Below are 13,297 nucleotides of genomic sequence, written 5' to 3' on the forward strand. Positions count from 1 at the left end.
CTTAAATGTTTGGTGTAACTCTAAACAAAACCTTGGCATAAAAATATTATTTTGTTCACATAAGGGGAAATTTGATATTTGCTCCAATCTAGCAAAGGCACAGCTATTTTCTCACCCCCTTCATCAATAATGAAGATAATTCGAATGGATTGTTGTCCTGCCCAACCAACAATCCTGCCTCTCATCTTCCCTCCACAGAAATTAACCAAACATCGAGAAATAAATTCAGACACCACTCATTTTCCACAATCCGGATATCCATTTAACACTAAACCATCTGAAAATTTTTTGTCGACATTCACCATTACATGCCACATCCACTAGAAACAGCACAACCAATAGTAAAGCAAGACGGTAGCAATGTGAACATTATAAGAAGCCATAAGCAGGATGTATCTGTCTTTGAAGGTGAGAAACTACTAGCATTGCTACATAATGCTGAGAATTTCACAGTAATGTACAAGCCACAAGATGGATAAGGAAAAGAATCTATGTTTTCCTACAAGGAGGAATTCGGTTGTATAAAGGTCTAATGAGAAGCAACAACACTTACATGGGGTCTAATGAGAAGCAACAACACTTACATGGGGTCTAATGAGAAGCAACAACACTTACATGGGGGGATTAGGGATGTACATATGCAAAAGATTCAGCCTCAAGTAGTGTGCACAAGAGAAACATATCTGTCCAGCCGCTCAAGAATGCCACTCGCCTTTCTCTTGGCTCTAGATGTCCCGCTTCGAGCAAGATTAGATATGGTCCCATGTGTACTCTCATCAATCCAGATCTCTTTCAACTTTGTTCGGTCATTATAACACACTGTGTAGAGAATCGCGATACAGTTCTCCTTGTTGTGCTCACTTGTGTCCTCCTTAATGATACTGAGGAGACAAGAGACTGCGCCCAGCTCTCCCATCTCCTCGATAGCCTTGTGATGATTGGACAACAGGGCAAGAATAGCTAACAATTCATCAACGAGTATGCGCTCAATGATCTTCTTCATAATCACCTTTATTGTTCCTTCAGAAACAGCTTTACTCTTATTTTCATGGACAACACTGAGGTTAAAAATCGCTGAAGCAGCATCTTTCATGGCCAACGGTTGTCCCTCATCCAAGAGGTCGACTAAAGGCTTGAGAGCACCTGCCTTCACAATATTATGCTTGTTTGAATCAAGTGCTGATAATGTGAAGAGAGCAGCAGCAGAGTTGCTTCTTGTTTCAAGTGTTCCAAACTTCAAAGACTCGATAAGTAAAGGAATGACAACAGGATTTTCTGCTACAAGCTTTTTATTGTTGTCATGTATTGAGATGTTAAGAACAGTTGTGATCAAATCTTCTTGAAGATCTGGATGATTACTCACATTTCCAGACAAGAGAGGATTTAGCAATTTGGTAACAGGGTCACTGCACTCTCCGAAAACAGCCCGTAGAGATGGAATCTGTTTAGTCAGCATCCGAACTTGTTTTGCAGCCTTTTTCTGCTCTCGAATATTACTAGAGGACAATATCTCAAGCAGTGAATTTAAACGATATCGGTCTGCGTTTGTGATTATATCCTGGTTCTCATCAAGGGAAGGGCTGGGCAGCTCAATTCCGTGCTTCTGGCACCACTGTGAAATCATTTTTCTCACTAGATGATTTGAGGTGAGAACTGAATGTGAGAGAACCTGCTTTGTTTCAGGGCAGGTTCGATTGCCATCCTTCAGCCACTTTTGAATAAATAGTCTATCATATGTCTGCAATCAACCACAACATGCAAAAATATTAACCAAAACAACCATCTAGTGATATTAAGATAATCTAAGTATGCACGGAAATCAAGAAAATGAAAAAAGTTGAGCAATTTCCAATAGAAGGAAATTTGGCTTCAAGGGACTCTGTGCTTCCTCGACTTTGGAAATGCAATGTCATAGCTAATGTTACTTATATTACTGAAAAACATATAGTAGTACTGTCTGTAGCCTCCTCTCTAGCAATCAAGTTGTTTCTCAAATAAATTTCACCGGTAGCTTTTTGATTCTGCACTACTGACACTATAAAGAGACCTAGAATATCTGCAAAACTGCAACTGCTAGAAAAGTTCAACAGATATTTGTTTTCTCTAGCTACTCTTAAACAACACTATGAAAGCAATTTCAACCAAACCTTCTGGCCACCCCCCTCTTCCCCTGGGGTTCCTATTGAACTTGGATATTTTATTTATGCTTATATGTACAAGTTGTTAATGAAAGTTAGTTGATTTGTTTGATAGTTAGCAAATTACAGCTGTCATGAGCTGGTAGTTACACTTACCTGTATATATTGATGACTAGTCGGTTAAGCAGAAGCAATAATCATTTTTCCCAAATTCACTTCTCTTCCTTTACTTGTTTTCTCTCTCTACCTTTCTCAAATGGATACTCAGAACTTCAATGGAGCTCTGTACTCGAGCTGCATTTTGGTAACTTGACATGGTATCAGAGATAGGTTCCAACTATCGGTCAATTTTTCAATCTTCATTTCTGCTTCTCTTTCTCGATTTGAGCTCATCTATGGCAATTTTGACCTAATCACCTTTTCTCAATTTTTTTTTTTTCTGATTTGTGTTCATCTGTGACGTTTTTGATCTAATCACATTGTTGTCATCTCTATTTGATCTTAATTTTTTCGAATTTATCTTCACCTTTACCTCAATAGCGACAATTTCAATTTCTAAGTTTTATTTTCTCTTGGATTGATTTCTGTGTTCATCATCATGGCTGTTGATGATTCACCCAATGTTACTGATACTACTTCCACTGACGGAAGCTCAAGTGCATCCAATGATCCCATCAGTCCTCTTTACTTGCATCCGTCGGACAATCCCGGTGCTATGTTAGTGTCCGTTCCTTTTGACGGAATCGGCTATCGATCCTGGAAGTGTGGTGTGTTGCGAGCCCTATCAATGAAGAATAAGCTCGGATTCATCAACAATGAGTGCAAAAGGCCCGGTGTTGCATCTCCCCTGTATAGACAGTGGAAAGGATGTGACATGGTCACATCTTGGATTCTCAATTCCTTGACAAAGGAAATTGCAGATAGCGTAGAATATGCTGATGATGTGTGTGTATTATGGAGAGAGGACTGGAGGATCGCTACGATCCGACCAGTAGAGCTAAGCTTTACCAGGTTCAAAAGGAAATCAACGATCTCACCCAGGGTGCGCTTGACATTACAGGTTATTATACGAAAATGAAGAAGCTTTGGGAAGAGCTTAATATTCTCCATGCACGAGGTCAATGCAATTGTAAGTGCATTTGTGGAGCCAAGGAAACTTTGTACAAGGCCGAACAGGATAGGAGATTGATTCAATTCCTTATGGAACTCAATGAGACCTACACGATGCCGAGAGGGAACATTATCATGATGAATCCATTGCCCACAGTTGCACAAGCGTTTTCACTTTTGATTCGAGATGAACAGCAAAGGGAAGTCAGGCCCTCTAGTCAACTGGTGTCTGAATCCACAGCTCTCAATGTCTGCTATCGGGGAAATAACACCAACTTTAACACCAATTATGCTTCATCAGGCAGGCCTGATGGACTTAACTATGCCTCTTCTAACAAAACCGTTAGTGGACGAAACTTTTGTGATTACTGTAAGCGTCCAGGGCACACCAACGATAAATGTTACAAGCTGCATGGTTATCCTTAGGGTCGCACTGGTCATCCACAACAAAACTCTCAAAGCAACAATTATAGATTCAATAAAGGGAAGAGGCCAATGGTCACAACACATGCTGCGTCTGCTGAAGACTTCACACTTGATGAACTCACTTCAGCCAGTCCAGTTCAAAATGCAGCACTTGTGGGGTTCACTAAAGAGCAGTATGAGCAATTGGTATGCTTGTTCCAGCATCTTCAAGCTGGAAATGGAGGAGAAAGCTCAGATTCTAACAACGTTGCTGTCAATGGTTCTGCAAACTTCGCAAGTATAGTAGCTTGCTCTACTTCTAGTGTTCATGGTTAATTTATCTTGCAAATGTGTCAAAACTATGGATAGCGCATGGATTATAGACTCAGGTGCATCTCATCATATGTACTATAATGACTCTTCATTTTTTAAAACACAAACCCTGCCTTATCCTTTGCTTATTTCCCTTCCAAATGGTTATAGAGTTTAAGTCACAAAAGTTGGTAGTGTTACCATCACACCTGACCTTATTTCGCACAAAGTGTTGTATGTACCTTCTTTCCATTTCAACCTTATGTCTGTATCTTCCCTCATCTTCCCTCACTGCACAGCTGAAATCTCTGATTACTTTCTCTCCTACTTCATGTCTACTGCAGGCCCCTTCAATGAAGAGGCCTTTGGAGATTGGTGAGGTTAGTGATGGACTATATCTCCTGTGCACAAGATGCTTGAACGAAGCCGGTTCATGTCCTCAAATTGCTCCTTTGAATTCTGTTTCTCATTAAGATGTCAATGTTTTCAATTCATGTTTTACTAGTAATGCCTCTACTTGTCATGATGTAAATACTAAGTGTCAAACTATTCCCATTGTACAAACTTCCTCAGCTAATAAGACACATCATCCAATTGTTTTGATTTCTTCAACCTCTCCTGATTTTTATTCTGCCCCTTTTGTATCTCATGCTGAAAACATAGACATTCTTTGGCATAATAGACTTGGTCATGTACCTTTTATTAAGATGAAAACAATTTCTTCAATACCTGTCCACATTCTCACACAACCAACCTTTTATTTGCCCCATCTATCCTATGGCTAGACAATAGATTGCCATTTTCTGTTAGGACCAGTACTTCAGCTAAAATTTTTGATCTGGTCCACATTGACCTCTGGGGCCATATCATGTCCCTACTCGCAACAATTTCAAGTACTTTATCACCCTAGTAGATGATTTTAGCAGAACCACATGGACACATCTACTTAGTAGTAAGAGCAACACTCTTCAAATACTAAAAGCTTTTGTGTCACTGATTGAAACTCAATTCCAGACCAATATTAAGGCTTTCAGGTCTGATAATGGTCTAGAATTCACCAACACAGAAGCCACTTCTTTCTTTCACTCCAAAGAAATAGTCCATCAAAGATCATGTCCATATACTGCTCAACAAAATGGTGTTGTGGAACGAAAACACAAATATTTGTTAGAGACAGCTAGAGCATTGCTTTTTCAATCTAAACTACCTCTTAAATACTGGGGGGAATGCATTCTATCTGCTACATACTTGATAAATAGACTTCCCACTTCATATCTTGGACAAATGTCCCCTTGAACTTCTCCATGCAAAGAAACCAACCTACTCACACTTAAGAAGTTTTGGTTGCTTATGCTTTCCTACACTACCTAAAATTCATAGAGACAAGCTGCAGCTTGAATCTGGAAGCCAAGAAAATCAGGCATTTCTAGAGATGTTACTTTCCATGAGTCTGTTTTTCCCTTTGCTAAGAATACTTCATTTATGTCTATCTCCTCTATTCCTAATCAAGTTCCTTTTCCATTTATGTCTATCTCCTCTATTCCTAATCAAGTTCCTTTTCCTCTTCTTTTCAATGATGACACACACACTTCACCTGGACATGGGAGTACCAAGATCACAGTTCATGCTACTGATATTTACATTGACACCACTGGCACCAGATCACCTGTTCACAAAACATCTTCTTCTCCTCTGCTTCACACCTCTTCACCTCAGTTTTCTCCTATGTTGCTCGGACTCTTTAAACGAGTCATTGGACAAGTGTCGGATCCTTCAAAAGTAGGGCATTTTTGAAGGATCCAACACTGGTGCAACAATATTTTTGGAGTCCGGGCAACTTAGGTTTTCTCCACACATGAATGCCACTTTTAATGATCCAATACCATCCTTCTCTGTAACCAATCTTGCTCCACATACATTTGTCCCCAGGTCCCAAGGAGCAAAAAATTACCTACGCACTTGCAGGATTTTATTGGTACACTTCCTAAACTCAAACACATTGACCATCCTGTTTCTTCTCATGCTCCTGCTCTTTAAGCTCTATTTTCTCTGCATCATCACATCACTCCTGATTCCTTAATCCATGATAGTCAGTCCTTCATGTTGAATGTTTGCAATCATAGTGAACCATCTTCTTATGAAGAAGCTTCTATTGTCCCTGCTTGGCAAGCAGCTATGACCCAAGAGCTTGAAGTCCTACATGCTAATCACACATGGGATATAGTTCCACTGCCACCTGGTAAAAAGTCCATTGGATACTGGTGGGTATATAAGATTAAGCATAAGGCAGATGGAAGTATTGATAGGTTTAAAGCCAGGCTTGTTGTGAAGGGATACACACAACAAGCTGGTGTGGATTATACAAAAACTTTCTCCCCATTCTCTCCAGAGAGTGAGAGCACTAGTTGTTACAACAGTTAAGAAGGGTTGGAGCATTTCACAATTAGATGCCAACAATGCCTTCCTGCATGGAGATTTACATGAGGAGGTATACATGGATCTGCCTCCAGGAGGTCTTGCTGTTGACACATTGGGATCAGTTTGTAAGTTGAATAAGTCATTGTATGGTTCAAAACAGGCAAGTAGGCAATGATATGCCAAGTTGACTGAGGCTTTGGAATCTAGAGGGTATACTCATTCCATGAATGATTAATCTTTGTTTTATAGACACAAGGACTCTCTACTGTGTATGTTGGGACCAACTCCATTAAGATCACTTTTCTGAAATACTTTCTTCACAACAAGTTCAAAATTAAGGACTCGGCAAGCTGCATTATTTTCTTGGCTTGGAAGTATTGTATAAGCCTGTATGATTGCATGTCCCTCAGTAGTCTCTATTCTCCCCTTGATCCTAATGTCAAACTCAGGGCCAAAGAGGGTTCTCCTCTACTAGATCCTACTTATTACAGGAAGTTTATTGGCAAACTTAATTTCCTTACAAATACAGACTTGACATTGCATACCCTGTTTAGCATCTCAGCCAATTTATGCAAGATCCTAGAGAGCCTCACTTACAAGCAGCTTTCCACTTGTTGAGATACTTAAAAACTGATCCTGCATTGGGTGTGCACTTATCAAATGATTCTGATTGTACTATCAAAGCTTACTGGGATTAGTTGTACTGGTATCACTTTTTAGTGGTTGTTTGATTTGTGGTATTAACAATAATATGCATTGCATTCTTTTTAAGAATAGATTGTTTGTTTACAAAAATACCCTTCACCTTATTTAGCTTAATTATTTTCCTTCATATTAAATCATACAAAAGAAATTAAAAAGTTACTAATTTTTTTTAACTTTATTAGTACTTTTTCCCTAAAAATACATGTTAAGAAATTTATGTTGATATTTCTTAGAGACTTACGTCATTGATAGCTCCTTTAACTTGTTTCGAAATTTCACTTGAACCCCTCAACTAAGACTGGTACCTATTGAACACCTATACTATGTAGAAAATTGTTCCTATTAGACACTTTCGGACATTTTGCAAAAATTGTAAGGTGTGTAACACACTTGCGATGACATGACAAAAACAACCAATTAAAAAGTGTCATGTGGTATTGAGGGCCCAAACAATTATTAAAAGGTAATTCTAAAATTTTAAAAAAAATAAAAATCCAAAACTGATTATAATTATCTTCTCCATTGCCAAATACCATTGAGATTTAAGAAGTAATATTTTAGCCACTATATTAATAATCCAAAAAACTTTAACAAGATTTCAAGATTTGGACAACAAAAACAACGAGGTTTCACAATCAACGAGGACGCCGAGGGAGGCAGAGCGGGGTGTGTGTTCACAATATATTTCTAGCAAAAGTGGGTAGCTATATTTTTCTGTTGCTTTATAACTTTTTTTCCCCTCTAATTTTATAGTTCAAGAAATTTTCCATGGTCCTGTGATGGTGGGTTGAGGGGATAAAAGAATGTTGAATGTTGGTACCTGATAAGTAGAGAAGAAAGAAAAGAAAGAAATAATATGTGAAGACGACGAGGAACGGGGGTGGGGGGTGGCAGGTGGTGGTGGTGGGGGGGGGAGTGAAGACGACGAGACTGGGCTGGGGTTGTGTTTTTTTTTTCTTTTTTTTTGAATTAAGAAATTATTATAATTAAAAATTATATTAATAAAATAATTTAAGTTTTAATTTTTTTAATAAAAATAAAAGTAAAATATTAATTGGTACCTAATCATGCGCCTAAGGAAAGTGTAAGTTACACTTTCCTGCCCACATCAGCAGTTTGTGCCTAATAGGTATAAATTTTGAATAATTTAAGTGTTCAATAGGTACTAGTCTATGTTGTATGGGGTGGAGTGTTGGCCTGTTAAGAACTCTCACGTCCAAAAGTTGAAGGTGGCGGAAATGAGGATGTTGTGTTGGATGTGTGGATTTACGAGGGCTGATAGGGTTAGGAATGAGATTATTCGGGAGAAAGTGGGAGTGACGTCGGTGGAAGATAAGATGCGGGAGGTGAGGTTGAGATGGTTTAGTCATGTGATGAGAAAGGGCACGGATGTCCCTGTTCGTAGATGTGAGAGGTTGACCTTGGATGGTTTCAAGCGGGGGAAGGGTAGACCGAAGAAGTACCGAAGAGAAGTAATTAAACGTGACATGGAGCAGTTACAACTTTCTGAGGACATGACCCTTGATAGGAAAGTATGGAGGAAGAACATTAGGGTAGAGGGCTAAGGTGGGTGGTCAAGTCGTAGTCTATAGTTAGGAGGGTTTAGTGTAGCTTGGTTGGTAGGTCTAGGGGTCGGGGAGCGGGGTCCATTGTCTGTTTGTGTACTTTATTGTTGTGTTATTTTATTTCTGTTGCACGCTTTTGACGTTTTTATCCTTTGTCCTTTTGTCTTGAGCCGGGGGTCTATCGGAAATAGCCTCTCTACTTCCCCAGAGGTAGTGGTATGGATTGCGTACATTTTACTCTCCCCAGACCCCACTAGGTGAGAATATACTGGGTTTGTTGTTGTTGTAATAGGTACCAGTCTTAGTTGAGGGGCCCAAGTGAAATTTTGAAACAAGTTTAAGGGGCAATCGATGACTTAAGCCTTTCTTAAATGTGTATGAAGCTTTAAATTTCATGTTAAATTACTTATTTTGTCCTAAATTCTATAAAATGTTGATAATCTCATTTTTTGTTAAAAAAATTCATCATAAAAAAATTCGAATAAGAATTACTCTCATTTTTCATTATTTAGTATCACTAATATTTGAAGAGTCAAATTGTATTTTTGAAAAAAATTAAATTTTCATATATTTTTAGCTGAATATAAAAAAATATTTTTTGATTTAATAAGCATGTATTAAGTTAGAAAAGGAATGTCAAGATACTTTAAATACTTGTCCATGATAAATTTGATAGGAAAAATGAAAATTTGAAATAAGATTAATAAACATATCTACAAAATAGAAAGAAAATAAACCCTCGGATCAATTTTTAATTTGATTGTATAAATAATTTTTATGGTGTCACTATCATCTTTCTATAACTCATCACTTTTGTAGCATTTACTAAGCTCATATAAATGTTCAAATTTACCAAAATGGACAACAATTTACAGAGTAATTAAAATTTAAATTAGGGATGAAATTGACAAAAAAAATTTGATGTGAGGACTGCCAAAATCTCACGTTTTCTCTTATATATAGTAGTAAAGTAATGTATATATATTTATATATATATATATATATGAAAAGTGATAATCAAGGATTTGGAGGATAATTGTGTCTTTTTCATGGTTTTATCCCAAGGATAAATTAGGGTGGAATTGCTATACCACCAAATGTATGGGATAATGGATAAGTTATCCCGAATCAGCCAACAAACGAAGCATCAAAATGTTTATCCCGGGAGTATTATTTTATTCTGGGACTATTTGTATTAGTACCTCAAACAAAACGACCCCTTATAATTTACTTCATCTTTTTCTAGATGGCTAGAGGAACACCATGCCATTCAGCAGAAGATTCACTAAATCGGTAGCAGGTGTAGCACTTCTTTTGGCATAAACTACGATATAGTTGCACAAGCGAGATATTTGTGGCAAACAATCACCACTGCAACCCAATACAACCTTCCAATTAAGAGGTACAACAATTTGGAAATTGCATGTTATGCTCAAATATCCAGCATTCTATTTCTTTTCTTCTGTTTTTGGGTCATATTTTTCATGTGGTTTCTACTAGGGACGAAGCCTGCACATGGGGCATATCATCCTTCAAGTGCGGCATAGTTTTCATGCTTTTGAAGATGACAAGAAATTGTTATCTTTTATTCTGGATAGCTCTGGCAGCATGTGAATGAAGCAGTCAAATTTATTTCTTTTATTCTTATCTACCCTAAAAAAACTAAACTAAAATAAAAAATCCCAGAAAAATAATTCTACAGATTTTTCACAGCCACAAAATGTCAACAAGATTTTTTAACAAAGAAATGAAAATATATACACAATATATCTACATATGTAAGATATGTGTCAATCACATAATACTTATCCCATACTTGAACAAAAATAATTTCAATAACCGCAAAACAGAGGTGAAGAGATGACCAAAGCAATGAACACTGTATCCATCCAAACACAACGAAAAATACCCAAAACAACAGAGCAAAGAAAATTACTGACAATGAAAATGAAGTGCAATAGTAAATCTGTACTTTTAAACAGTGTTAATTAGATATACAGATTAACTAAAGAAATCAAAGCTAGAGGGACGGTTTCCAAAGAAAATTAAGTGTGGGGTAACAAAATAAGTTTTAAAATTAAAATTGGTGTAAGTAAATTGGAGTGTAAAATATAATTTTTTAAACTCTATAAACTTTTCGAAATTCCTCCAACTCCAAATTTCATCTTTTATTTTAAAAAATCGAGAAGTTTGAAAAGAAATTTTTTTATTTCTTTTAAAAATAAATGAAAAAATAATTCAGCAAATTCAGTAATTACCATAGTTGCTATAACAGTTACGGTAATTGCTGCAACAACTACTATTAAGTGTGTTACAGCAACTTCGATACTCAATTAATTTCTGAAAAAAAGATGTGGTTGGAGGAGGAGTCCACGAAAAGTAATATTTATGGTAAAAAGGGAGGTAGTGGTGACGCTGAATGAGAAGATGATATTTGTTGCGTTGTTGATAACGATGGTGGTGGGGAGAAAAAAGAAAAGTAGGCGATAGTTACGTAGAGGGAGGAAATAATGGTGAATGTGACAATGGTAATGGTAGTGATAATGATAGTAGAGGAAGAAGAGGTGACGGCGGCAGTAAAAAGGATGTGGAGCAGTGTGGCGATGATGTAAGGATCTTTGTGTAAATATAGTGTAGGAATTTTTATGTAAATAATAAAACTAAGAGTTCTAAAATTAATATCATTAATACTAATAATAAAATTATCACTTTTACTCAATATACAAGTCACTCAATATTCAAAACTTGTGTGCTCTTTTTTTTGTTTTGAAATCTTTTGTCACCCTCAATTAATTTGCCCCAATTTCCAATAAACCATCGGCTCAAGATTAAAATTGTCTAAGAAAAGAAGCACAGGAAATAAAAGAAAAACAACAGATAATAGTAGAACCATACAACAACAAAATAAAACTATAATCAAATTACATGAAAAGACAATAATAGCAGAAATCGAAGAACAAGAACAAGAAAATATAAATAAATATAAAAATAAAAGAAGAAATAGGTGGAATGGAGGAAAAGAAGCACACCTGACCAGAAGCCAAAACAACAGGGTCTTTCATAAGCTGATTCGAAAGTGGGCAAACAAATTCATGGGGTGGGACTGGTAGACTCAAAGAAAAGGTGCTTATATCGAAATTAGGTTTCAATTTCAAGTCTTTTAGGGCACACAAACACTGCATGGCTCGATCGTTGGCTTCTAAAGAGTAATTATCATCTTCAATTATAGAATTCACCGCTCTCTGTAACTCTCTTTTCATTTCATCCGCCGCTTTAGCCGCAGCCGGCAATCCTCCTCCGCTGTCTACGGTGGTCTTCGCCATTATAGGTTCTTTTGATGATGAGAAATATGGAGTTAAAGGATTGTTGTAATAGTGGGAAAATTTATACAGGGATATAGATGATAAAAGCAGAAATAAAGAAGAAAAAGCTACGTATAATAATAATGTTATGAAATTAAGTGTAAAAAGAATTGGTTGCTTTGTTACATTTCTTACTTTCTGTTCTGTCTTTCTTGCGCCCCTTTCTTTCTTTGGTAAACCACTTTTAGTTTATTTTTTTCCTTCAGTTTCCCTAGTAGAACAAAATGAGTTAACATTATTTTTTTTTTTAAGGTGAAATGATGTCGTGATCCTTATATATATATATATATTTTTATAAAGTGGATATTTTTACTTAGTCTTTTGTTATTTAAACTTTTTAACTCATCAAAATCTAATATTTTGAACACTACTGATGATCATGTGTGTGACTCAATCTGCTTAAAAAATGTCATGTCATATCCACGTCACTAACATGTCATAATATCTTCATTAATTAATTTGTTGGATTATTAATTAATAATATTAAACAAACATAAAATAATAAATTAAAATTTTATTTTTTAAAATAAAATTCATCTCCATAATTATTTAAAATTTTTAAATAACAATTTATATCATATTGATATAACTTAATCAATTTATGATATAAATCAAAATTTATATATCATAAAATCACGATTCAAAATTATAAAATCTCATAATTTATATTACAAAATCAAAAGCTTCAACAACGACGTTGAGATTTTGACTTGAGATTTCTCCTATATATCATATAATCAAAAATTTCAACAAAAATTTATCTCTACCATTATTTAAGAAAATTCATCTCTTTCATTAAATAAAAAATAAAATAATAAATTAAAAGTTTATTTCTAAAATAAAATTCATCTCCAGCATTATTTAAAAATTTAAAATAACAATTTATATTATATTAATATAACTTAATCAATTTATAATATAAATTACAATTTATATATTATAAAATCTGGGTTGGAGGGAGGGGGGCTAGCTGATGTGGTGGTGGTGGATAAGGGAGGGGACGTGGAGGGAAGGGAAAAGGGTTGCTAGTGTGGCGGTGGGGGGACGGGGACGACTGAGGAGGGATGGAGAAGTTGATTGGTGTTTGTGGTGTTGTTGTTGTGTAGGGGTTGGGATGGGAGAGGGTGCTGGATAGGGTGAGAGATGGGGGTGGGTGCTGGATTTGGGGGGAGGGAGGGTGCTGGACGGGGTTGAGGATGTTAGAGGGGGCTTTGGGGGAGGGGGCTAGAATTTAAACCCTTTTTAATTATTTTTTTTTGTAAATTTATTATCTTTTAATTTT

The 13,297-nt window shown here is 36.3% G+C and overlaps 1 protein-coding gene across 1 annotated transcript; it reads right to left on the minus strand.

The window, feature by feature from the left end:
• Positions 1-342: 342 nt before the first annotated feature.
• LOC107850832 (U-box domain-containing protein 9) lies at positions 343-12,229 on the minus strand. Its single transcript, XM_016695615.2, has 2 exons — positions 11,683-12,229; positions 343-1,738 (listed from the first exon to the last, which is right to left on the minus strand). Exons 1-2 carry the CDS (start codon positions 11,974-11,976, stop codon positions 656-658), a joined length of 1,377 nt encoding a protein of 458 aa, XP_016551101.1. The 5' UTR covers positions 11,977-12,229; the 3' UTR covers positions 343-655.
• Between the last annotated feature and the right edge of the window lie 1,068 nt (positions 12,230-13,297).

Source organism: Capsicum annuum, chromosome 12 (assembly GCF_002878395.1).
Source record: "Capsicum annuum cultivar UCD-10X-F1 chromosome 12, UCD10Xv1.1, whole genome shotgun sequence".
In the NCBI taxonomy this organism is placed as follows: domain Eukaryota; kingdom Viridiplantae; phylum Streptophyta; class Magnoliopsida; order Solanales; family Solanaceae; genus Capsicum; species Capsicum annuum.